Raw genomic sequence first — 24,099 nt, 5'->3', positions numbered from 1 at the left:
CCGCCCAGCCTCCGCCCCCTCCCCCGCCAGCCCCGCCGCCCTGTCGTGCGCCGCCCGGTGCAGCCGCTCGCCGCCCTTTCCCCCGCCGCTCTTCCGCCGGGGCTGGTGACCGAGGGAGGGGCGGCCCCGCGCGCCGGGGCCCGCAAGCCGAGCCTGCAGGCGAGGCCGGCAGACGCCCAACCTCCGGGTTCTGTCACAGTGTGACACACGCTGCATCAGCGCAGGCCGGAAGGTGGGGCTGCCCCGGGCCCGCACGGCTGGGCCTGATCCGGGAGGGGGAGCCTCCGTCTTTTCAGGCTCTTGCACCCTCTTCCCCCCACCTCCCTCCCCATCTCCTCCAATGCCCTAATCGGCTGAGTCACAGCGCCCCAGAACGCGCCAACTGGGGAGAGAAGGGGGGGGGGGGGGGGGGGGGGGGGGAGAGCCCAGGCGACCCGCAGGATGTGGCCTGAGTCACGTCCTAGGGGGCCGGGGGAGGGGAGGGATCGTGTTCTAGTCGCGCTGTCCCCGCCCAAGCACCGCCTCCGGGCTTCGCCTTTCGGGGGCGGCCTCTCCAGCGTTCCTCTCCTGCAATTGGACGCCCGGGCGCTCCCGGCCCCCTTTCAAGGGAAAAACCCCGGCGGTGGCTGGCGCGGTGCCTTTATAAGCCCGGCGCTACCTCCCTCCCGCCCGCCCGCCCCCTGCGCCGCCCCCTCCGGACCTGAATAGGCTGTGTTCCGCTCGGAACGCGCCGCAGAACGGTGTTGGTGACGACTGCCGCGTTCGCTCCCTCGGTCAGCTCGCCGGCCCGCTGTCCTCCACCGCTGCACCCCGCAAACCCGCCCCCTCCCGTGCCAGGTGAGCGCCCCTCGCCGTGTGCGAAGGTCAGGGACCCTGGAGAAGGATCCTGGGGGCAGTGGCCGGTCGGGTGCCGGGTCGGAGCCTACCCCCATCCCCCCCGGTCCCAGCATCTCCCCCGCCCCACTACCTCCCACATACGTGCTCCCAGCCCAGACTCCTCAACCCTCTCCAGCTTGAGTTCCCTTGGTGTGCTGCGCAATGCAGCGACTACGCGCGCTGAGTCATGGCGGAGGAGGAAGCAGGACAAGATGAAGGGCCATTCCTTTTCTCCTTTTCTTGTTGGGATCCCAGGTGCAAAGGATTATGGCCCCTTGGCCTCTGCGGGGATCCTAAGAGGCAGCGAGGGGTGGGGGCCAGCTCGAATCCTGTCTCAGGGTTTCCGAAAGCGTGGTTGGTTCCTGCCGTGGGAGATGGGCCCTCCTTGGCGAGGAGGGGAAACCCCTTGGAGGCGCCTGATGCCCAGTTAATACTTTCCGTGTCTTTCCTTATCGGGTGACCTTGATTGTGAGCCTGGAGCAGCTGCAGCCGCGAGAGCAGACAGAAGCATTTTCGGGGGAAGGGGTGGGGCGCTTGCCTCTCTACAGTTCTCTTACCCTCTATGAACAGTGAGATCGGCAGCCCTTACCCCTTTCCTCCACCTCGGGCTGGGCTTCTTCTACTTCCCTTTCCCCAGCTTCCTGTTACCCTCCTGCCCTTTTTTCTAACACTCTTTTCCTAACACCCCTCCCTCAAACCTGGGAGGCGAAGCTTGACCTTGGGATGTCCTTGAGGCTTTGGAGCCTGGGCCAGCCCTGGAGTCTTGGGTGGATCCCCTACAGCAGTCAGAAGATCTGGATTCTAATCTCCACTCTGGCCCTTGATTGCTGTGGGACTTGAAGCCCAGAACTTTCTCCTTTCTCTGGGTCCTCTGGTTGGGCCCCTCTGCCTTACACACGACCTCTAAATTCTAAAATACTCTGGTTCGGTTCTGCTTCTAGGCAAGGTGACCCCATGGCAGAGCGCAAGCCAGAAGGGTCCGACTTCTACATGACCCGTCTTTCCATGGCTCTGGCCTATTGCATTACCTCAGGTGCCAGTACGCAACCCCACCCTAAGGTGGGAAACACCCAGCAAGAGACAGAGTTAGGAAAGGTACAGGAGGCAGGTCTAGTATAGGGAAGTTGGGTGTAGGGGAGGCTTGGGGATAGGACGTGCCCCAAGACTTGCCCAGTATGGACCAGGGGAGGTAGGGAACTTTTGTCCTGACCTCCAGTCAAGGGGCCCAGCTTGTGGGGAGATCATGGGAAGACCCCGCTAACCATTCCTCCCCCATCTGCCTCCTTTGTCCAGGAACTGACCGGCACCATGCCCTACCAATACCCAGCGCTGACCCCAGAGCAGAAGAAGGAGCTCTCTGACATCGCTCACCGAATTGTGGCTCCGGGCAAGGGCATCCTGGCTGCAGATGAGTCCACTGGTACGGGCAGGAGACAGCGGGAGGAGGGCCCAGGGTTGAGGGGGACCGGCTGATCCTCTTATCGTTATACGCTGGCCCCTTCTAGGGAGCATTGCCAAGCGGCTGCAGTCTATCGGCACCGAGAACACAGAGGAGAACCGGCGCTTCTACCGCCAGCTGCTGCTGACCGCTGATGACCGTGTGAATCCCTGCATTGGGGGTGTCATCCTCTTCCACGAGACGCTGTACCAGAAGACAGACGATGGGCGTCCCTTCCCCCAAGTTATCAAATCCAAGGGCGGCGTTGTGGGCATCAAGGTGAGGGGGTGGGGTGTCAGGATATGAGGTTTGAGATGGATCTTGGGGAAAGAAATCCAGAGTAGTGGGCCGGGGGATGGACATTGGGTTGGGGGCCTGAGGACATGAGTGGACTCTGCCCTAAGTAATCTCTACACCCAGTGTGGGGCTCAAGCTCACAACCCCAAGATGGAGAGTTGCATGCTGCATTGACTGAGCCAGCCAGGGACCCCTGCTTGGCATTTTTAATCCTTATAACTCTTAAGAACAAATTATTTCCCCCTTGTTGTACAGATGAAGACCCAGAAGTTCAAGGCTATGAAGTATCTGGCTCGCAGAGTTAGTAAGTGGTAGCAGTCTAGGCTCTGTCCAGTAACCTCCCCATGTATTTTCCTTCCTAGGCTCCGATAGCATAACTAATTGATCCGATTTGCAACTGTGAGTTATCACTTAAGATTTAAGTACAGTTAGGGGCAGAGTGGAGCACTAGAGGTCATTCCTCCTATCTTATGTTATTGACCCCACCCCCACCCCCAACAGGTGGACAAGGGCGTGGTACCCCTGGCAGGAACAAACGGCGAGACTACCACCCAAGGTGAGAACCATTCTGCTCCCTGCCCTACAGACTGACCCACCGGGGCCGCCAACCCTCTGGGTGCCCAGGGTGCCTGGGAACCACCTGCCCCCTCCTCTGCTCGTCATGCTCTGAGGTTCTGTTTCCTCTCCAGGGCTGGATGGGCTGTCTGAGCGCTGTGCCCAGTACAAGAAGGACGGAGCTGACTTTGCCAAGTGGCGCTGTGTGCTGAAGATCGGGGAACACACCCCCTCAGCCCTTGCTATCATGGAAAACGCCAACGTTCTGGCCCGTTATGCCAGCATCTGCCAGCAGGTGGGCCTGCGGCTCCCCAACACGCCACCTCCCACCTCATTGGGTTCCAGAGTGTCAGCTACCCCACCGCCCGCCCATCTGCGAGGATACCTCCCCCAGGGCAGTTGTTCTGGATCCCCAAGCATCAGGCTTGGGCCTGTGCAGGACTCTCAAGGGCTCAGTGAAGAAGAGGGGCAGAATAGGGATGGTGTGGGTGTCTCGGGGGTGTTGCTGGTCTCCTACAGTCTGCTGAGGGCTCTGAGGCCATGAGTTTCTGTCATTGTGGAGATAAGATCTTGGCTGCTGGCTGTGGAGAGCTGTGAGTGGGCTTCAGGTTAGGAGGCCTCACAGCCACCCTGTCTTTCACCCCACAGAATGGCATCGTGCCCATCGTGGAGCCCGAGATCCTCCCTGATGGGGACCACGACTTGAAGCGCTGTCAGTATGTAACCGAGAAGGTGAGTTGCCTGCCTAGGCTGGGTGGTGGCCAGGCAGCTGGGCCAAGGACCTTAGGACTCGCCCCCTGTCCCCTCCTCTCAACCCCAACCCACTTTGGCCCTGCTCTGCTCCAGGTGCTGGCTGCTGTCTACAAAGCCCTGAGTGACCACCACATCTACCTGGAAGGCACTTTGCTGAAACCCAACATGGTAACCCCAGGGCACGCCTGCACCCATAAATATTCTCATGAGGAGATTGCCATGGCAACTGTCACAGCACTGCGCCGCACAGTGCCCCCCGCTGTCACTGGTGAGACCCACAGCCTCCTCTTGACCTCTGGGAGGTAGATGAACTGCACCCACCATCTTTACGTCCATCTGCTCTGACTTCCAGATCAGCTTCTGGGGGCTCCTGCCAGTCCCTGGGTCTCTGACTACAGCCACTTCCCCCCATTTCCCCCCTTGGTCTACAGGGATCACCTTCCTTTCTGGAGGCCAGAGTGAGGAGGAGGCATCCATCAACCTCAACGCCATCAACAAATGCCCCCTGCTGAAGCCGTGGGCCCTGACCTTCTCTTATGGCCGAGCCCTACAGGCTTCTGCCCTGAAGGCCTGGGGTGGAAAGAAGGAGAACCTGAAGGCTGCCCAGGAGGAATATGTCAAGCGAGCCCTGGTAAGGATGGGGCGAGGGGCGGGCGGGGTGCCCGGACGGGCGGGCAGGATTCTGATGAGACCTCACTCTGGCTCCTCTCCCCTCTTAGGCCAACAGCCTCGCCTGCCAAGGAAAGTACACCCCAAGTGGTCAGGCTGGGGCCGCAGCCAGCGAGTCTCTCTTCATCTCTAACCATGCCTACTAAGCGGAGGTGTCCTAAGGCTGCCCCCTCAACACTCCAGGCCCCGCCCCCCTCCCACACTCCATCTGGAGGGAGGGGGCTTCACCCAGGGCTCCAGGCTGCTCTTTCCCATCACTTTTGCCTCCCACGTGACATTGGTGTGTGGTGTTGTCTGTATATGCTAACTCCACTGCTCTTTCCAGCCCACTGCCAATAAACATCTATTTAAGGGGGAGTGTGCTGTCCGTGTCTGGTGTTCAGGACAGGGGAGGTGGCAGAGCCTAGAAGAAGAAGGATCCCTCGTTCTCTGTTCTTCCTTCCTGGGCAGGAAAAAAGTGAATGCGTCGGGAGAGGACCTTCTTGCTTTGTTTTATGCTTGCCCAGGGCTTCAAGAAGAGAGCCTGCCTGTGACATTTTCTTCCTACTGAATAAGGTCCCCATCCCCTTTTACCAGCAGCACCTCATAAGGCTCACAGTTGGGGAGTAGGTGTTGAACTGTTAGGCTCAGTCTCACTTTTAGACCCAGAACTCACAGGTGTACAAGGCCACTGTGACAAAAACAGTCACTGACAAAAGCCAACATTTCCTGGGTGCTAGGAGCCATGCGACACGACACAACACAAGTGATCTGTCTGAGTGGGTGCTGTTATTCCCAACTCCTGCTTAAGGCCATAACTGCTGGAGGTTGCACTTTCTTGATGGAGACAAGATTACTAACGCATATGTCCTTAATCTACACTGTTGAGCTTGTCTGTTTTCCCATCCTAACAGGAGATGGGGTTAGAACTGGTTTCTTAGTTAATCTTCTTTGGACTGTGGAACCCTTTGAAAAGAACCTCGAATCGATCCCAACAACCCACAGACAGAACTGTGGGTCTCAGGTTCCAGGTTAAAAACTGGGCCAAAGCAGACATTGCATTCCATGAAGCCAGAATGAAGGCCACATACTTACGTGTCTGGCATACCTTGAACCCTTTCCCAGTCACTCACTCTGGGCTGTTAGCAGTAAGTGCATCAGGTCTTTTGAGCTGTTAAAGATCCTGGTTATAACCAGGGACCTAGTGAGTCCTGCTTCCTCCCCGAACTTCCCTATCTGGGCCCTTTCCTGGCTGAGCTCCCTTCTGGAGAAAAAAAATAATCGTGACTTTTGTGATCTCTCTGGATCTACTGAATTCCCGTAGTGATGTGCATAGAACTGACTTAACCTAGGACCTTCTAGGAGTTAAGAACTTGGTCATTTCCTTCAGGACACATCTGCCATCTGTTGTCTATATACAAAACCAACCCCACTCCCAGTGTCGCCTCGAAACGTTGGCCTCACTTCTGTGCCTAGCCTCTCTCATTCTGTGAAACAAAGTCTTAAGCAAATAAAAGTTGAAGGTCAACAGGAGATAGATAGCAAAAAGGACTTTTCAGAAGAGGGCAGCATGTGCAAAGGCTCAGATATCACCAGGTATGCTTAACAGACCAGTCACTTCCGCAAATACGAGTTTGGGAGGGTTGGGCTTTTGATAGTAACCGTGAATTCCAGAACGTGTGCTAGGTAGAGAAACTAGAACGGATTCCCTTAAAAAAAAAAAGGGGGTGGGGGGAGAGTAAAACTTATAGACAATAGGAAGCAACTGATGGGTGTGGGGACTGTTCTAGAATCAGGGAGGTCATGTTGAATGAGACTCAAAGTAGGTGTGGGAAAGGTGGACTCCTTTCTGCCTCTAACTTCAGAAGTCTTCTACGGCAGCGATTTCTCTGGGGCCATGGAAGGAGATTTGGACAGGATTCTTCCAGCCATTGAACAAATGTTTAGGGCTGCCTACTGGGCCAGGCCCGTTCTAAGCACCGAGGCTGCAAGGGTGACCCTCAGGGATGGGGAGACCGACTCAAAAGGGTAAATAAAAGCGAGTAACAAAGTTACACAGCGGAACCACGGCGCAGCTTGCTTCTCTAACAGAGATGGGAGGTGGGGGGCGGACTGAGGCATCCGTCAGTTCGCACGGCGCAGTTCCGCAGCGCCCCCGGCGACCTCCGCCCGCAAGCTACCCACATCCGGTTCCTTCGGCTCATCTCCATTCCTCAGCTCGAGAGGTGGGGCTAAGGGCGCGGCGTGGGAGGGGAGGAAGGTGTGTATGACGCCACATCCGGCGCGCGGCGGAACTGATCTCCCTTTGCTTCCGCGGCGGGGCCGGAAGTAGAAGCGGCGGTGGCGGCGGCCCAAAGCGGAGGGAAGGAGGAAGGAAGGCAGGGAGTCCGGGAGCCGGAGCCGGAGTCGCGGCGGCGGTAATAGTCTGAGACCCCTCTGGGCCACCGTCCCGAGCGCGGGACTGCGGGGTTCGACGGGAGTTAGCGGGGAGCGGTCAGGCCCGTGGGACGCTGGGGGGCCCGGGGCCGATGTGAGGGGAGGAGGGGGTGGGGGTGGACCCGGTCAGGTCCAGAATTTAGTTGCCTCCCCACCCCCACCCCCGCACCCCCACGGACACTCTGATCCACGGGCTTGCCTTCGCCTTCCCCAGGAGACCCCTGTGCGGTGCGGAGGGGGCGGCGGCCCCGGCTCTGACCCGCGCCGGGGGGGTGGGCCATGGCGGAGATCAGCGACCTGGACCGGCAGATCGAGCAACTGCGGCGCTGCGAGCTCATCAAAGAGAGCGAAGTCAAGGCGTTGTGCGCTAAGGCCAGGTGAGACCGGTGGCCTTGCTGCCCAAGCGGGTTCCAGTCTGGGGCAGACCCAGCTGAGAACTTGGGGCCTGGCTCATCCTGGAATCTTACCCAGAGAGGAGCAGAATAGGGCCACTTCCCTCCAGCAACCAGCCTGTTGGGAAAAGACAGACCTGGATAAAGACACCGAAAGTGTTAGGTGATGTGTTTTCGGTGACGTTAGAGAGTTATAAAATACTTAGGAAGCTCGTGGACCCAACCTTACCTGTCGGGGGGGAACAGAAGTTTTTCGGAGGAATTGAACTTTGGGGATAGGCCTTGAAAAATAAGATGATAAAAGGGAGTGTCAACAAGAACAGAAGTTCCAGGCAGAAAAGTTAAAAGACTCTGTGGTTGATAAAATTCTTTTAATTCGAAGAACAACCTTTAAAAGTGGGTGGTATTTATCCCCACATTGCAGGTGAGAACTCTCAGGTTCAGAGTCAACCGGCAAGTAAGGGATGGAGTTTGAAGCCAGTGATCCGTGTCCTGCCCCTTTTCAGGCCTTAAAGCAAGAAGGTGGAGTTGGATCACTCTCGTGTGCAGTGTGGGGGCCTAAGAAATGGTAGCAGATAAGCCAGAGTAGAGTTAAGCCTGACCTGAAGGGAGGCCCAGTTCTTGAGTTCTGTGGCAATTCAGATGATGTGTGGTGGTTAGGAGCTCAGGCTTTGGAATGTGATGGTCCTTGGTTGCGATGTGAACTCTGCCACTTACTGGCTGTGTTGGTGATCTTGAGGTCCCCAACAGTTTTTTCATTTGTAGAGTAGGGGGTAACAGCACTTAATAAGATGGTTGTGAAAAGTCAGGACGTTGGTGCTTAGGGTGAGCCTAGCATAGTTCCTTGGTACAGCGTAAGTGCTGAACAGTCCTTAGGTGCTACTGTTGTTACTGTGTAGGAAGAGGGCATTGCTGATATGGACTGAAGTCATCAGGGAATGCTTCTAAGAGAAGGTGGCCTTGAAGGATGGAAATCATTTGGATAGCTGATGGGAGCAGGGCCAGGAAGGAAGGAGACTCCTAGTTGGATGACAGCAAGAGCGGAGGCCCCGAGATGTGTGGGCACCAGCAAGGAGATCACTGACCTGCCTCCCCTAACTCCTGTTGGCAGCTTGCACTACGTTTCCTCTGTCTGGAGTGGCATTTTTAGGAGCTTAAACCGATTATTGCCTGGCACTGTTCTTTTTCCTGTTAGACTCATCGTGCCCAGAGGGCCTGAATTGATTTGGTGGTGATGATAGCTAATGCCTGCGTCTCCGTTGCTCTTGGCAGCAGCCCTGGGGAGTAGTCAGGTCAGGCGTGAGTGTTTTACAGAAAAGGAAACTGAGTCTCAGAGAAGATAATGTCTTGTCTGCAGTCTCACAGTTGGTTAGAGAGGACGTTCAGATCTTTCACTATACTCCGTGCCCATTGACAGCCAAGCAGAGACACTTAGACTGTGTACAAAGCCTTGGGGAGCTATAGAGGACTGAGGGTGGGAGAGTCCTGCCCAGCCGAAACTGAGAAGTACTGGGCTGAGCCCCAAGTTGGCCAGTATTATCTTGCGCCCATTCTGAAGTGGGGAACAACTTTTGTATCTGGCCATGGTCTCCTGGAGACCCAGCAGGGGCCCGGCCAAGGCTGAAAGTGTCAGGAACCTCACCTTGCTCACAGGGTACATACACTCAAACCCTTAGAACTAGAGAGGCCTGAAGTATGTGGCCTGTACTCGGTCTCTTAAAAATATCAACGCAGTAAAAGAGCAGTGGGTTTGAATCCAGGGGTCTTCAGTATCCATCCCAGCTTCATCACCTATAAACAGTGTGATCCTGGCCAAGTCATTCTGCCTCTCCAAGTCTTTGAAGTCATTATGGAGCTCAGATGAGCTTCTGCATCTGTAGGGACGGGCTGGCACTTTGGCAGGCACTCTCTAAAGGTAGCATTTGTTGTGGACATAAAGGTGGGCAGGTGGGAGCCCTGAGAGGACAGGTGGCGTGCTGTGAGTGACAGCTGGGCTTGGAGGCTGGGCCCGGAATCTGTGGATGAGGCTGACACAGATTCATGGGAGATTGGGCTCCTGCATTCAGTTCATTCACTCCCCACCTTTGTGACCTTGACCCTGCCTCCTTTTTTCCTCTAAGCCCTGGTTTCTCTGTCAGATGAGCTGGAAAAGAACCTCCCTGAGTCCATTGGGGAGGTCATCATAAGCAACTGATGGGGAACGATGTTTGGCCCAAGATGCGGTACTAGTGGGAGGGCCTGGTTGCTGGATGGCCCTCAGGTCACTGCCAGGGCCTCCCCCCACCCCCACACCCAGAAAGCCAAGCAAGTGCACTTCCTCGAGCCACCTTTTTCATAGAGAGCAGCTTCAGGGACCTAGGTAAAAGCACCCATTCTCAGAGCCCAGGGAGCCCCTAGTCTCCTAGGAGGAGGCTGGCAGGAAAAGGCCAGTGCCTGGGCCCCTCCACACCAGAGCAGCTAGGTGAAGGTGCCAGCTGCCCGGCTTAAGTCCCGCCTGTGTGGCTGTGGCCAGTTTATTCACCTGAGCAGTGGGCATCATCGCATTGCCTGCCTTTGGGGGTGGCTGTTGGATCGTGTCATAGATGCCCAGCTCTTCCTACGGTCCTGGGGCATGGCGTGAACTGGAGTGGTCACCGCTGCTGTCATCGCCAAGGGCGAAATCTGAAATATGTGGCACCGCCTACACTGGGTGGGTGTAGCTGACCCAAAGTGGTTTTATGTCCCACGCTCTCAAGTGGGAGACTCCGCTGCAAGGAGGCATGAAAGAACAAAGCTGTCAGTCCCTCTAAGTAAGGAAAAAGCGCATCACTTTGAAGGTGTGTGTGATCACTGGGTGCCTTTGGACAGTCTGGGGAGGGCCTCCGTGTCAGACAGAGAGGATCGTCGGCCGGGGGCACGGTCTCAGAGCGCCCCAGGCCAAGGGAGTAGTGTGAGCAGAGGGCTCTGTGTGGAGAGCAGGTCTGTTTTCTGGAATAAAGCACCAGATGTGTGAAAGGGCAACAGGGAAGGTCGGCTCGAAAGGCCACTGCCTCCTTGGAAAGGCTTTGAATGCTGCAGCAAGAGTTTGGGCTCTGGCCTGTTGTCCTTGGGAGGCCTGTGGTCAGCCCACTCTGGGGGCATTGCGCACCTCACTCCTGCCCCCTAGAGGTTCAAGGCCCACCTTCTGTCCTCCCTTCAAAAAGATGAGGAATTGGGCTGTGGTGACCCTGGTCTTCTCCTGTCCCCAGAGAGATCTTGGTAGAGGAGAGCAACGTACAGAGGGTGGACTCGCCAGTCACAGTGAGTACCGTGTGTCCCTCCAGAGCCTAGCATGGTCTTCTAGGCACAGCGACGTTCCCCTTAATGTCATGGGCCACAAGAGGCCAGCCCCTCATCCCTGAGAGCCCAGAGCGCCCCATGTATCCCTCTGCCATCTTCAGAGGAGCCTTGCTATACGAAATGGATGTTAAGGGAAGGGTCTTTTGATCTGATGGGGGGGCTACACTTGGCCAGGGCAGAAAGACTCTTAATGTGGTGAGCGATTTTACTCCACACATTTCTGCGTTTTCCATGTCATTAGTAATTTTATTCTGGGTTCTTTGAGGGAAACACGGAGAGGAGAAGGCCAGGCCCTCCAGAAACTACAGATCTGGCTGGAAAGACCCAGCTTTAGAATAGCTGGCACTCGGTGTGGGGTTGAGGGTGATTTCAGACCAGATGAAGTTGGGGTACGTAGATTTTTGGCCCTGAGAAGTACAGGCTTAGCCAGGAGCGATAAGGAGCTACTAACACAGTGGGTGTTCTGAAGGCCAGCCCCTGGGGGTGGAGGCTCTCCGGCTGGGCGAGTGCCCACCCAGCTCTCCTCACTTCCCAGGTATGCGGCGACATCCATGGACAATTCTATGACCTCAAGGAGCTGTTCAGAGTGAGTGTGGGGAGACTCTAGGAAAGGTGACCTGGGGGACTGAGAGTGGAAGCTTTGAATTTGGTGAGTGGCGTGTGAGTGAGAGGCTTCCGGTTTGGTGGGCCCTCTGTGAAAGAAGAGCCTCGACCGGCACAGGGGCTGCCACAGCGGGGGACAGTTCAGGATCAGGCAAATGTTTGTTCCCCCCACCCCCCTCCAGGTGGGTGGCGACGTCCCTGAGACCAACTACCTCTTCATGGGGGACTTTGTGGATCGTGGTTTCTACAGCGTCGAAACGTTCCTCCTGCTGCTGGCACTTAAGGTGGGAACCCAGGCTTCCGGTGCCCACGCCCGGGTCGCCTCCCACCTGCCCGTCTGTCCTTTCTGCCCTAGTCCCCTGCGCCATCCACCCCTAGCTCTGAGCTGCCCTGCTGATGATCAGCTTGCCCGGGGACGGGGACGGGCCAAGCTGCTTTCCTTGACTCGGGGTCATCTGGTGGGGTCCCTGGAGGAGGAGGCGGAGCTGCAGCATTAGAGGGGAGGCAGTAGAGCCTCCCTGTGTTCAGAAAGTGGCGGGGTGTTGAGTTCACCTGGGTGTGGCATCCATTGGCGGGCAAGATGACAGAGCCCCTGAGGGTCTTGGTAAGGACTTGGTGGTGGAAGAGGAACTGGTAGGTTGTAGTTGATGGAGAGGGGTCAGCCTCAGATCCCCTGGAGGAGGGCCTGGGACCTGTGAGGTTTGCAATGACTCTGGGCTGGGGTAGTGGCCAGGCGGCAGGTGGGGCTAGGAGGGAGGGACGGAGGCCGGCCCCCAGCCCTGGATCGGTGGCCACCTCCAGGTTCGCTATCCTGACCGCATCACCCTGATTCGGGGCAACCACGAGAGCCGCCAGATCACCCAGGTCTACGGCTTCTACGACGAGTGTCTGCGCAAATATGGCTCAGTGACCGTGTGGCGCTACTGCACTGAGATCTTTGACTACCTCAGCCTGTCGGCCATCATCGATGGCAAGGTGGGCCGACCGCCGTGTCCCCCAGAGGTGGGAGGGGTGGGGAAGAGGTGCTGGGCTCAGCTGGCCTTCACTCCTTCCTTGTCCCTCTGTAGATCTTCTGTGTGCATGGGGGCCTCTCCCCCTCTATCCAGACCCTGGACCAGATCCGGACAATTGACCGAAAGCAAGAGGTGCCCCATGACGGGCCCATGTGTGACCTGCTCTGGTCCGACCCTGAAGGTGAGGGCAGGCAGGGTGGGGGTGCTCTCCCCTTAGTTCAGCAAGAGACTGAGGGGGTCCTGTGGCTGAGGCAAGTGCCTTTGAAGAGACAGGCCAGGCAGGCTTGGGGAAGAGCAGCGTGGGGTGGGTCCTTGCTGGCATCTGCGCTTGACCGGCTCGCCAACTGATCCCCTCGAGGAAGGGGAGCAGGAGGAAGAGAAGGAGGGATGTGGGTAGCTGGTGCTTGCGAGCTTGGAGAGGGGTCGGGTGTGTATTTCATCACTCAGAGGCTTGTTGGGGAAAGGGTCATTGGCCCCCTGAGTGTGAAGGGGCATCTGCATAGGTCACACCCTGAGAATGATGGCCCTATGAATCTCCCTCGTTTCATAGGGTTCCCCAGTGGGTGTAGAGCAGAGCCGAGACTGAAAGTGAGTCTCCCAAATACCAGTCCAGAGCTCCCTCACTGCCGTGCCTGACTGGCCGCTGCTCCCAGGGCGGCCAGGACAGCCCTTTTTGACACCTGCTGGACCAGCGAGGTCCTGAGTGTCCCCTCTCACTTGTGTGTGCACCTGTTTGGCCAGTAAATCCCACGGTCACTCGATTATGGGGTGGATCCAGTTGTCAGAAAATTCTTTCTCCTTTGGAGCTTATGTGCTCCAGCATTTGCTGTCCTGTCTCCAGGATCTCCCAGAATGCACTCGGGCCCTGTGTTCTTGCCTCAGGGGCCTGACTGAGAGAGGGGGACAGAATGTTCTCTTTTGAAGGGTGGTGGGCACCAGAGAAACCTTGAGGACACCCTCTCCCCCCATCCCTACCTTCCTTTGCCTCAGACACAACAGGCTGGGGCGTGAGTCCCCGCGGAGCTGGCTACCTGTTCGGCAGTGACGTGGTGGCCCAGTTTAATGCAGCCAACGACATTGACATGATCTGTCGCGCCCACCAACTGGTGATGGAAGGTTATAAGTGGCACTTCAATGAGACTGTGCTCACTGTGTGGTCGGCTCCCAACTACTGCTACCGGTAAGCTGCCTGGGCCAGGGGGTGGGGGTGAGGGGGTGGTTCTGGGATGACCCACTCCCCTCACGCCACCACCCTCCACTTCCAGCTGTGGGAATGTGGCAGCCATCTTGGAGCTGGATGAGCACCTCCAGAAAGACTTCATCATCTTTGAGGCTGCTCCCCAAGAGACCCGGGGCATCCCCTCCAAGAAGCCCGTGGCTGATTACTTCCTGTGATCCCTGCAGCCCCAGCCCCTCCAGCCCCTCCGGCCCTTGGACCACTGTGACTCTGCCCTCTTCTCCAGGTGGAGGCTGGGCATCGGGGGCTTGTCTCGGCTCTGCTCCCCACCTCCCCCCAGAGAGGGCACTTCGAGGGTGAGGACTTTTTCTGGAGAGGCTTGGAGCCTCAGCTCCATGCTTCTCTTCTTTCTCCCCACTTGAACCATGAAGTTTCCAATAATTTTTTGTTTTTCTTTTTTTTTTTTTTTTTTTTTTGGTTTTTAGATAAAAATTTTGAGAGAAAGAAAAATTCTAATAAAAGGAGAAAAATGCTCTTTGGGTGTTTGTCAGACTTGATTGGTATTGAGCAGTGATGCCGGCCTTGGGACCCGGCTCCAGAGCCTCCTGGTCTGCATATAGTGACCGTGACTTCCAGGAAGCTTCCCACATGCCAGGCAGAGGGCTGGGTTCTCAGAAGCAGCCTTATTTAATTCTCAAAACAATGAATGTCAGGACAGTCATGTTTCCCCATCTCCCTGAAGAGGAAACAGCACCAAAGCAGGTCGATTTTACATGCACGAGGTCATGCAGCTGGAGACCGGCAAGTGGAAATTGGGGCTCAGGGTCTCCCCACGACAGCCTGGCTCACCCAGCCCTGCACAGGGCCAAATACCGTTAGCCAATGTTTCCCAAGCGCTGAGGTGTCTTGAGTTTTATTAACAAAAATACTCTGGTCCTGAGAACAAACTGGTATGGCTTGTCGTGGGGTGGGGGGTAGAACTTGCAGAGCCCAAGGCTGAGGCCCAGGAGGAGGGGGTGCTGGGCAGTGGCCCCATTTGGCCAGGCAGAGCCTCCCTCCATTCACACCGAGGTGAGAGCCTGGAAGGGGAAGCTGGCCCCAGCTGGACGCCCAGCAGCTTAGCCAGAGCTTTGAAGCCAGGGTGGGTGGGAGTGAAATCAAAGTGTGAAGTGGGGTGGGGGAGGCCCCCGGCAGCCATTTGGTGTGGGGGTTGGGGCCAGTGGAAGTGATGGGGCTGCAGGCCTGGGGGAAGGGCAGCGAAGGTCTGGGATGGAGGGCAGGGAGGGAGGCAGAGGGGCCCAGCAAGAGCTCTCAGTACATGGGTTTGGAGCCCACATCCAGGTAAGCCCCGGGGCCGGGGTAGGGGAGGGGGAAGGGCCCCCCATGGAGGAAGTGTGAGGCGAAGGGTGCTGGGGGTGCAGCCGCGGGGTATCCTGAGCCCCCTGCAGGCTGCAGCTCCAGGAAGGCAGCTGAGTAGGGGGCCGGGTGGCCGGAGTCGGGAGCCTCGGGGAAGCTGGGGTTCCTGAGGTAAAGAGGAGGCGTCAGAACGGGAGACGGGGCTCCCTAATTGGAAACAGCCCCAATCCGCGCCCTCGTCCCACTCGCCTGCTTGGAAGGTGGCTGGGGGCCCCGTGAAAAGCTGCAGGGTGCAGAAGGTAGGCTTCAGCGCTGGGGCCGCTGCACGGAGGGCCCGGGGCCTGGGCAGCTTCTCGGGGGGCTGGGCCCTGCTCAGGATCTGACTCCCGGACGTCCCCACCCAGTGTGGAATCGCAGGGCCCCCCGGGTGCATCTGGAAAGAAGATACAGGTCGGGTTAAGGAGGATCAGCATCGGAGGACGGGCCCCGTCACTATTGAGACTACACTCACCTCCACTCCCATAGGCCTCTGTGGCCACTGGCTCTGGGCCCCTCAGTTTCCTCTTCACACGGGCATCTCGCTCCCTAGAGGACAGTGACAATGATGATGACGATAATGATAGTGATGACGATGATGGTGGTAATAATGGCACTTACCAGGTGCCAGGCCTTTCACCCTCCCAGGGACCTTGTCAGGTAGGTGCCATTATACCCATTTTACAGATGAAGGAATTCAAGGCCAGAGAATTAAGTGACTGCAAAGTGTCTCCCACTTAAAACTTTACAACAGTTTTCCTGTTGCATTTATGGCATCTGGGAAACTCCTTCCCAGGCTCAAAGACCCGGGCATGGGCCGCACCCATCCCCCCGTCACGGCCTTGCAGCCGTCCTCTGGAATCGTCTTCTGTCTGCCCCTGCTCACCTGTTTAGCTCTTCCTTGACTCAGTTCACACTCTTGTCTTACTTCCTCAAGGAAGTCCCCTGACTTCCCACAGCCTCCCTCATAGCACCTGTCAACTGCTCTGCTTTATATTTGTTACGGTGACCCTTTGATTAACAGCTGCCTCTTCTGCCTGACTGTACACTCCTTGAGGGCAAAGAACAGCTCCGAGGGAGCTCTACTCGGAAGAGAAGCCAAAGTCCTAAATAAACCTCTACTGTCCAACAATGCCGGGTGACCCTTCGCCTCTGACTTGCCTCTTCGCCTCTTCCACTCCAGCCACACCACAGGGTGTGCTGTGCTTCTACCTCAGGCCCCTTGCACATGCTGTTCCCACTTCTTGGCGTTTCCTCGGATATCCAATATATTTCCTTCAGGACTTTTTCCTCCCATACTTCCTTCAGGACCTGGAACGGGCCTCTAATCTAATAAATACCTCACTCCAGTCCTTCCTAGCTTCCTTTCTTCTCTCTTCAGAACGTATCACCCTAACACATCATATTTTACTTATTTCTTGTGTTTACTTGTCTTCTCTGTCCACTAGAGTATCAGTTCCATAAGGGCAGGGGCTTCATTTATTTTGTCCCTTGACGGATCTCCAGTGCCTAGAACTGTGCCTGGCACATAGCAGGTGCTAAGTATCCACGGAATCACTGAGTGAATAAATGCTTTTCCTTACTACCGCGTTCCTCACCTCCAGCACAATGCCTGACACACAGCGGGCAGTTCATAGACATTGACTGAATGAACGAGTGAATGAATGAACAGTGCCCACCTCTTACAGTTTCTGCCATTCTCCCGGAAGCCCTTGGCGAAGGGATTGGCTGCGATCTTCAGTTGTGTGATCTGGGGACACACATCCAGGGTCAAAGCTCCCATGGCCTGGGTGGGGCCCACCACCCCCTCAAGCGGCGTCACTTACCCGTGGGTTCTGATAGGCCGTCACAGAGATGAATGTGGTCTCAGGGAAGCGGAAGGAGGCAACGCCCCCCCAGTGTTGGCTGCAAAGCTGGGCTGCCCGCACCAGGTGTATGCGGGGCTGGTACTTGTGCATGGAGTGCAAGATCAGCTGAGAGGGAAGAAACGAGATGACTCCCCGCCCGGGGACCCGCCCCCAACCCCCAAGCCTGTCCCAGCCAGGGCCTCACATGGCCGTGGGGGTCCAGCGTGCTGTTGGTGAGCTTGACACGATGGAAAGACACAGGCTGCCGCATCCAGTGGGCCCCGGTGGCAGGAGAGTCAGGGTGAATGTAGACGCGGTCAGGCAGGCGGGGCTCTGCCTTGCCACTGGGCTCCCAGCGGCGGCCCTGCCAGCGGTAGCGAGCCCCATCCACTGGAACCACATCCAGGAGAAACAGGTAGCGAGCCTCGGGGTCCAGGCCAGTGACTGATACTCGGCAAGCAGGGAACATGCGCCTGGACAGGGGAAGGGAGGGGAGAGGCCTGGCGCTACCCGCTGGCCAGGAGTGGGCGCAGCCACCATCGGCTCACCCAGTTTTGTCTGAGAAACGCCGAGAGAGGTGGAATTAGAATTCAGAGGGCAGGGTCTTGGAGCCGGAAGTGACAGGAGACACAGGTGATCTGACCAGGGTCACACAGATTCGGAGCAGAGCCAGACTCCAAACTCGTAGCTCCTCAAACTCCCATGTGCAGAAGCAGTGGTGACACTTCTGTCCCCGAAGTCTTGCCAGGAGCCTACTGCTTCCCACTCTGGTCTCCTCACCTAATCTCCAGCACCACAGTTGACACTGCTGGACAAACTTGCTTCAGGAAAAAATGTCCTGCCTTCAGCAGGACAGAGGACTTACCGGGCTCGGGCCCAAGCTCCCGGGTCACAGGCCACACACCATGCCTCCAGGGTGACCCCAGACCTAGTCACATATGGACCCTGATTCTGACGCAGATTCCTCTGCATGCTGGTCACTGGCTGGCCCTTGACCCTAGTCATAGTCTGAGCCCTGGCTCCAGTCACAGCCTGACCCCTGATCGAGGCCACATATGAACTCTACTATAACCCAGCCATACTTTCCGACCCAGGCCCGGACTGACCTAGGACCCTTGCCATAGGTTGGTCCCTAAACCAGCCACAGATTCCACAGACTGACCCTTGACCTTTGCCACAGAATGACCCCTGATCCTGCCTTAGAGTAACCTGTGACCCAGGCCACAATCACACCCTGAACTTAGGCAGCACTCTAGACCCTCTGGGAACCCCAAACCTAGCCCCTTCACCAGGAACTCTGCCTTTCCCAGAAGACCCCCACCAGGAGCGCACTGGGCCCTTTGACCCTGGCCCAGCCCCTCACCTCCCAGCTTTGGTGATGATCATCTCTGTTCCCACGGAATTGAACTCTTTCCACAGCTCCCGGTTCTCCAGGCTCAGGCTGACTCCGGGGAGCGAATGAATGGCGTCTGGGGCTGGGGGGGCCGGCTCAGTGCCCAGGGGTGGGGGCAGCGGGGGCAGGGGTGGGGGAGCGGCCAGGGTGCAGGGAGCAGCCTCAATCCCGGAGAGGAAGCAATCCAATTTGGGAGTGTCCAGATCTGGAGATGGGGGAGGAATGAGGAGCCAGCAGAGGGCCACAGCCCCCCACGGCCTCTACACGGGAGCTGGTCCCCATGCTCACCAGGGTAGCGGTAGCCCTCTGCTAGAGCAGGCGGGAAGCTGGAATCTGCTCCCGGCTGGGGGGGCCCAAGGCGGTAGCCTGTCCCCAGGGAGGGGTACAATTCTCGTGGATGGTACATGGAGTAGTCCTGTCTGGCCTCAGGTCACGCTGCCTAGAGTCCCCCGGTGCTGAGAGATGCCCCCTTTATAGCTCACAGCTCAGCCCCTTCCAGACCCAGGATCACAGCCCCTCCCCTATTTGGGGCCCTGGAGTTGGGCTGGGGTGGAGACCCCTGGGGCCTGGAAGGGGTCCAAGAGCGGGCCGGATACCTGGGTACCCTCCCCTTCTCTCCCCCCACCCCAGGCTTCATTAGCCCCGACCCCCTGCCCCCTCATTACATAATTAACTCCTCGGCCTGATTGATCCCCGGGGCTCGACAGGGACGCAGTTTGGCGCTTCCGGCCAGCTGGTCCCCGTTCCCACGGGGGGAGCCCCGGCTAGGGATAAGCTACTGAGGGGCGGGGCCTGGACCCTGGGATGGAGTCTAGAGTCCGGGGCAGACCCTGGCGCCCCACACTTTTCTAGCAGGTGACCCCCCTCCCCCCACCCCCTTCACTTGGAAGGATGAAGCATGACTGGAGGGGAAGAGCAGAGCTGGAGGGACGCAGCCTGAGCTTGTTGTCACGCGGGGCACTGGGGGCCTCGAGGAGTCCGCAGCAGAGGGCTGAACTCTGTAGTCCTTCCTGCGTCCCATTCTGAACAATCTCCACCCTCCGCCGAGTCTCCGAAGTGCAAAAGCACCCACAGCCGGACAGTCTCTGACGGCTGGCGCCTGGGTTTCCCAGAAGGGCCCGCGCTGGGGAACCTTCGGAACTACATTTCCCAGCAGGCGCAGCGCCGAGAGGCGGTGCGGAGCAGACGGACGGCTGCAGCTGGGGCCGCTGGCAGTTGTAGTCGCGACGAGCGGGGCGGTGAAACTGGCCGCGCGGTTGCCTCCCAGGAGAGCTGGCCCCTAGGCGGCGGCAAAACGCTAAATCTGAGAAGGCGCGGGTCCGCCGAGGTCAAGGCCTAGGGAGCCAGAGCGGGCTCGGGAATCAGTACGGACAGCGAGATCGGTCCTGGGTCTCAGATGCCTGAGTCCCCTGAGCACAGACTCCCAGCTTGGACCGCAGTGCCTACTCCATGCCACGTGGGGGCCTCGAAAAGAACAGGTCTACAAAGGAAGGAATCTGCATTTGAGTCCCCCTCTCCCGGATTCCACGTGAGCCTGGGGCTTTCTCCACTCCATTGTTTTATTATGTACAAACGCTACAGAACAAGGGGAGCTGACACGCGTGGGGTAGGAGGGGCCCGGTGGGAGAAGTTCACAGGGCAGACGGTGCACTGGGGCCAGGAGAGCAGCACACAGGCCATATCTATAGGGTGGGCGGGGCAGGACGGGGTTAAAAATGAGATCCAAGCCAGCCAGATCGCAGGGAAGTGCGGGGGTGTCGTCCACCTTCTGATCTCCCCCCAAGGTCACAGTGCATGCAATAAAATATATATGTACAGGAGCTGGATCCTTCCTCTTCAGGAGCCCTGAGGGTCCAGAGCTCCCTTCTCGGGGAGGGAAGCCAGTGGCGCCCCCTGGCGGTCAGGCCGGGCTCGAGCCACATGCGGCAGGAGCAGGGGTCAGTCCCAGCCGTTGTCTTTGATCATGTGGTTGAGTTCAATGATGTACTTCCCCTCTTTGTACTTCTGGCTGCTCTCGAAGGCCTGTTCCTGAAAAGAGGGGAGAGGACGTCATCCCTGGGGCCAGAGCTTTACCAAAAGGGATCGGGTTGAGGAGTAGATATGACTGGCCCCATATTACATATAAGGAAACTGTCAGGCAGAGAAGCCAAACCACCTGCCCACAAGACACACAGCTGGTAAGTGACAGAGCCAGGTTTCTCACTAATGGGACACACAGAGCTCTCTAAATTACTGGTACTTTTTAAGTTCTAATGTTGGCTCCAACAGAGAGGATATGGAAGTTTCTAAAAGATCCAGGGATTACAAACCGGTAGCCTGAAGGCCAGTTTTGGCCGACACACATGTTTTGTTTGGCCATCAGAGAGTTCAGTAAAAAGAATGCTAAAATACTAGGATATAGGCAGGCTGTGCTTACTCCAGTTTGCCACAGACCCCTTCCCCACCCCCAGATATATGGTGCCCCTTTTGCAGAGCCATGGTCTCGGCTTCGCCCTGCAAACCCTTGAGCTTTTGGCATCTGGATTAGGCCATCTCTTTATTTTAGAGAAGTCCAGAGAGGCCGAGCCACATGTCCGGGGACATGAAGCAAGTCTGTGGCAAGGCCAAGGGTGAGCTCAGACTAGGGCAGGTGGCCTGCCTCGGCTGGGGGCATCCACCTCCCACAGGCACCAAAACTCCAAGTGAAGCCTGAGGAACCACGTCCCCTACAGTTTCCCAAGAGCATCTTTTTGCTGCATCTAATCTGATCCCCATAACAATTTTGGGTGCCAGGTGGTGCCTTTGTCTGCCACGGCCAGATAAAGAAATGAGACTCAGGTAGTGAAATCAGACCCTAGACAGCAGCTGTGGCAATGACGGCAGTGAAAAGGAAGCTCACGGACCCAAGTTCCACGTTGCTGAGGGGTCTTGGGCAACTTCTCGGAGCCTCTGAACAGCAATGGAAGCCGGTGGTGGGCAAGGATTTGGAGTTAAAAACAAACAAAAAACACGCAACCAGGATTCTGGTCCCTGTACTGCTCCTTACCAGCGGTGTGACCTTGGGAAAGTTACCTAACATCTCTGGGCCTTCCTCTCTTCTGTAAAGTGTAGATAATTATAGACTCTACCCACAGGATTGTTGTAACAATGAAATGAGATGATATATGCCAAGCACATAACAGTGCATGGCACGTAAGCATTCAATAAATGGTCATTCTGCTGATGGCCTCCTCTCTAAAATGGGATGCATGTGCATGTGAGGAGAGGGATGAGGGGAGAGAAAAATTCTAAAAGCCCTGGCAAGATGTGACAGAAGAGGACATGGTCAGGGGATGAAAAGACAGCCTGACTTGCGGGAGCTGGGCCTGTATGCTCTGGAAGGTTAGCAGACAACTGCTTGGGAGGAGGAGGTGAAGTGAGGTCAGGTCAAAGGCTTGCCTGGGGTCAGGGGTCAGGGACTCACATATTTCCAGCCCAAAGTCGTCTTGCAGTTCTCGCAGTGGATGTCAGCGACAGCATGGAGGCCTGTCAGCAGCACCCGTTCCTCGGCCGGCCCGCAGCCCACGTTCACCCTGCAGGGACATGGGGGCAGTCCCAGGGAGGGTCCCGCCAACACAAAGCCCCCCTCTAGCTTGTATTCAACTGTGTCTGTTCTTAGCATCCAAGAGAAGGGCGATCACATCCTCCAACCTGAATCAGGGGACTCTGGGAGTCTCAGCAGGAGATGCCAGGGGTCACATGTCACAAGAGAGGTCAGGGAAAGAAAGAAGGGGGACCAAATACTCACACAGAGTTGAAGAGGTAGGCACGCCCCTGGCTGCCCTGGAAGGACTAAAGGGTGGGAGGGAGAAAGGAAGGGGGTCAGGGCCATTGGTGGGAGAGTTGCCTGGTAGCCCCTCTAGCCTCCAGCAGTGACCTGGTTACCTTGGAGATGAGGTCGTCGTGGTTGGCCAGGTGAGCGCGGCAGTGGGCACAGCTATACCTCCGGTGACAATCATCCAAGTAGGCCTGAAACGTCTTGGGCTTTGAAATACGCACCATGGCGGGGGCCTGGGGCAGTGGCCCCACCCGGGGAGCGGCCCACGGGGAGCAGAGGGAGCCCAGTGCCTGCCAGAGAGGGAGGGGGGTGTCAGGCCCAGAGCCACACACATGCAGGCACACCCAGGGCCATGGGGACTCTCTCCGTCACACTTGGCTGCTGACTCCTCTCCCCAGAGCCAGCAGCTTCTCCAGGGGCCAGAACCGGCTCGGTTTTGACTCACTGAGGAGGCCTCAAGTTGCATCACGGGGAAACTGAGGCTTGAAGGAGCCTGAGGTGAGTCACCCATCTACATCCGGACTCATCCCTGATGACCTGGCAATTGAAGCTGGAGCAAGGGGCTTTCGAGTGCATGAGCTGTCAGTTCTCATTTAGGGGGAGTATGGAGGGGTCAGGAGCTGGTTGGTCCTTAGGACCTCACCTGAACTGCCAAGGGCGGGGTGGGGTGGGGTTGGGGGGGGGGTAAGCAGCTCCACTTGAGGGACAAGGGAGTTCACCTGGGGAGAGGATCCCTCACCTGGAGATGGCAGAGGCCCTCGCTGAAGGTGGAGGGTCACCTAGGAGGGGAGGGGCTCTTACCTGGGGTGCGCCGAGGCGCTATCTAGGCCGAGGGGCTCTTACCTGCATCGCGGAGCCTTACCTGAGACCCCGGGGCTCACCTGGGGCGCGGGGATGGGGGACGGGCGTCGGGGGAAGGGGGCAGTCCTCGCTGGCGGGGCGGGGGCGCGGGGCGACGCGCAGCCCTGACGATGCGGCGGGCCTCACCTCGCCTGGGCGCGCGGGGGCCCGGTCCGCCGAGGTGGCCTGGCCTGGGAGTGGGGGGCGCTCCTGGTGGGCGCCGTCCCCCCCGGCCCGGGTTCGCAGCCGCCGCGACTTGTTTACACCGAGACCAGCTGCTGCCGCCGCTGCGGCGGGAGGGGGAGGGGGCCGGCCTCTGGTCCCGGCGGCCGCCGCGGCCAATCGGCGCGCCGCATGCAAATGAGGGGGCGCGTCACAACGCGGCCGGCGCAGGCCTCGGCTGCCCTTCCCCCTGCTCCGGGCTCCGGCCGGCCCGGAAATGCGGCTGCGGCCCGCAAGTCAGCGAGGCGGCACCGCGGCCCGGGTCTCGTCGCCCCTCCGGCCTCCCGCGGTGCCTGAAGGGGCGAGTATCTGCGGTGCCAGACCAGGCGCGGGGTTAGGTGTCTGGACGCACGTCCCCGGGGAGATAATAGCCATAATTATCTGCGTTTAACCACCCTGTGCCCCACTCTTAATCCCCGCAGCAATCCTAGGAGGCAGCTTTTGTTCCCCATTTTACAGGAGAACAGAGGTCAAAGAGGTCTAGCAACGCTCCCAAGGTTATCTAGCTGGGAAGAGGCAAAGTTGGAATTCTCACGTTGGTCAGATTCCTCCGTCTTTGCCGTAGCACCTGGGACAGGCTTTTGGAATGGAAGAGCTAACGGTGCCCGTCCCTGTTAGATCTCTGGGAGCCAGAGCCCGGGAACAAGCCAGTTCCTGGTGCTGAGCATCACCTCTTCCAGGCAGCCTCCGCTGATGCCCCTGCTTCTGCAGGCTGAGTTAGGTGTCTGCCGTGGGCTTCTCACGTGACTCCAAACTCAAAAATGTGTGCCTCTGCCCTAGGGGACTTGTCTTGTTCCCTGCAATGGCCCCAGTACGCAGCCTGGCCTAGAGTAGCCAACACAGGTTTGTGAAACATGTGATTCATTCATTGTAGAAGGTACTAGGGTTGGAGAGGGTTGAGGAGTTTGGGAGAACTTGTGGAGTAGATCTGGGAGTGGAAGGTTGGAAAGGCTGATGCAGCAGAGGAGCGACTGTATAAACTCAGCCTCTGAGGCCATGCATCCCAGTGAGGACACCCACAGGGGGTGGATGAAGTCCCTTGTCCTGTGTCTGAGGCCCTTCATAGCCTCAAGAGAATGGGACCTGTGGCTCTGAAGGGGCAG

General features: G+C 57.8%; 4 protein-coding genes across 5 annotated transcripts; 2 read left to right on the top strand and 2 right to left on the bottom strand.

Annotated features, from left to right (window-relative positions):
• Positions 1 to 664: 664 nt before the first annotated feature.
• On the top strand, positions 665 to 4,945 carry ALDOA (aldolase, fructose-bisphosphate A). Of its 2 annotated transcripts, none has more exons than XM_039247825.1 (9): positions 665 to 837; positions 2,170 to 2,296; positions 2,382 to 2,593; positions 3,113 to 3,167; positions 3,301 to 3,461; positions 3,815 to 3,898; positions 4,013 to 4,187; positions 4,351 to 4,550; positions 4,639 to 4,945. In XM_039247825.1, the coding sequence occupies exons 2-9, from the start codon at positions 2,185 to 2,187 to the stop codon at positions 4,732 to 4,734; spliced, it is 1,095 nt and encodes a 364-aa protein (XP_039103756.1). In that variant the 5' UTR covers positions 665 to 837; positions 2,170 to 2,184; the 3' UTR covers positions 4,735 to 4,945. The 2 variants fall into 2 exon arrangements, with proteins under 2 accessions (XP_039103756.1, XP_039103755.1); XM_039247824.1 differs by lacking the exon at positions 665 to 837 and adding an exon at positions 1,816 to 1,971.
• A 1,984-nt stretch (positions 4,946 to 6,929) lies between these two features.
• PPP4C (protein phosphatase 4 catalytic subunit) lies at positions 6,930 to 13,979 on the top strand. The gene is made up of 9 exons (XM_039247867.1): positions 6,930 to 6,984; positions 7,218 to 7,380; positions 10,623 to 10,674; positions 11,249 to 11,299; positions 11,499 to 11,600; positions 12,118 to 12,291; positions 12,384 to 12,510; positions 13,320 to 13,509; positions 13,595 to 13,979. The coding sequence occupies exons 2-9, from the start codon at positions 7,283 to 7,285 to the stop codon at positions 13,722 to 13,724; spliced, it is 924 nt and encodes a 307-aa protein (XP_039103798.1). The 5' UTR covers positions 6,930 to 6,984; positions 7,218 to 7,282; the 3' UTR covers positions 13,725 to 13,979.
• Positions 13,980 to 14,345: 366 nt separating this feature from the next.
• Positions 14,346 to 18,733, bottom strand: TBX6 (T-box transcription factor 6). The gene is made up of 8 exons (XM_039247724.1): positions 18,427 to 18,733; positions 18,109 to 18,343; positions 16,951 to 17,218; positions 16,725 to 16,871; positions 16,578 to 16,648; positions 15,374 to 15,447; positions 15,112 to 15,295; positions 14,346 to 15,028 (listed from the first exon to the last, which is right to left on the bottom strand). The coding sequence occupies exons 1-8, from the start codon at positions 18,542 to 18,544 to the stop codon at positions 14,818 to 14,820; spliced, it is 1,308 nt and encodes a 435-aa protein (XP_039103655.1). The 5' UTR covers positions 18,545 to 18,733; the 3' UTR covers positions 14,346 to 14,817.
• A 945-nt stretch (positions 18,734 to 19,678) lies between these two features.
• YPEL3 (yippee like 3) lies at positions 19,679 to 22,834 on the bottom strand. The gene is made up of 5 exons (XM_039247949.1): positions 22,816 to 22,834; positions 22,042 to 22,224; positions 21,905 to 21,948; positions 21,581 to 21,689; positions 19,679 to 20,166 (listed from the first exon to the last, which is right to left on the bottom strand). Exons 2-5 carry the CDS (start codon positions 22,156 to 22,158, stop codon positions 20,077 to 20,079), a joined length of 360 nt encoding a protein of 119 aa, XP_039103880.1. The 5' UTR covers positions 22,159 to 22,224; positions 22,816 to 22,834; the 3' UTR covers positions 19,679 to 20,076.
• Between the last annotated feature and the right edge of the window lie 1,265 nt (positions 22,835 to 24,099).

This window comes from Hyaena hyaena, unplaced genomic scaffold, assembly GCF_003009895.1.
Source record: "Hyaena hyaena isolate Hyena2069 unplaced genomic scaffold, ASM300989v1 scaffold_306, whole genome shotgun sequence".
Taxonomy (NCBI): domain Eukaryota; kingdom Metazoa; phylum Chordata; class Mammalia; order Carnivora; family Hyaenidae; genus Hyaena; species Hyaena hyaena.
This window is presented reverse-complemented; position numbering and strand designations above follow the sequence as displayed.

Bases quoted from the DNA above. Each gene is read 5' to 3' on its own strand.
- ALDOA (XM_039247824.1), top strand. From the start codon at position 1,831: ATGGCAGAGCGCAAGCCAGAAGGGTCCGACTTCTACATGACCCGTCTT. The intron at 2,297-2,381 runs GTACGGGCAGGA...GGCCCCTTCTAG, and splicing joins GGCTGCAGATGAGTCCACTG to GGAGCATTGCCAAGCGGCTG. The intron at 3,168-3,300 runs GTGAGAACCATT...TTTCCTCTCCAG, and splicing joins CGGCGAGACTACCACCCAAG to GGCTGGATGGGCTGTCTGAG.
- PPP4C (XM_039247867.1), top strand. From the start codon at position 7,283: ATGGCGGAGATCAGCGACCTGGACCGGCAGATCGAGCAACTGCGGCGC. The intron at 12,511-13,319 runs GTGAGGGCAGGC...CCTTTGCCTCAG, and splicing joins GCTCTGGTCCGACCCTGAAG to ACACAACAGGCTGGGGCGTG. The intron at 13,510-13,594 runs GTAAGCTGCCTG...CTCCACTTCCAG, and splicing joins GCTCCCAACTACTGCTACCG to CTGTGGGAATGTGGCAGCCA.
- TBX6 (XM_039247724.1), bottom strand. From the start codon at position 18,544: ATGTACCATCCACGAGAATTGTACCCCTCCCTGGGGACAGGCTACCGC. The intron at 17,219-18,108 runs GTGAGGGGCTGG...TCCCCTGTCCAG, and splicing joins ATCATCACCAAAGCTGGGAG to GCGCATGTTCCCTGCTTGCC. The intron at 15,029-15,111 runs GCGAGTGGGACG...TCTTTACCTCAG, and splicing joins CCCAGCCACCTTCCAAGCAG to GAACCCCAGCTTCCCCGAGG.
- YPEL3 (XM_039247949.1), bottom strand. From the start codon at position 22,158: ATGGTGCGTATTTCAAAGCCCAAGACGTTTCAGGCCTACTTGGATGAT. The intron at 21,949-22,041 runs GTAACCAGGTCA...CCCACCCTTTAG, and splicing joins ACGACGACCTCATCTCCAAG to TCCTTCCAGGGCAGCCAGGG. The intron at 21,690-21,904 runs GTGAGTATTTGG...ATGTCCCTGCAG, and splicing joins GCCTACCTCTTCAACTCTGT to GGTGAACGTGGGCTGCGGGC.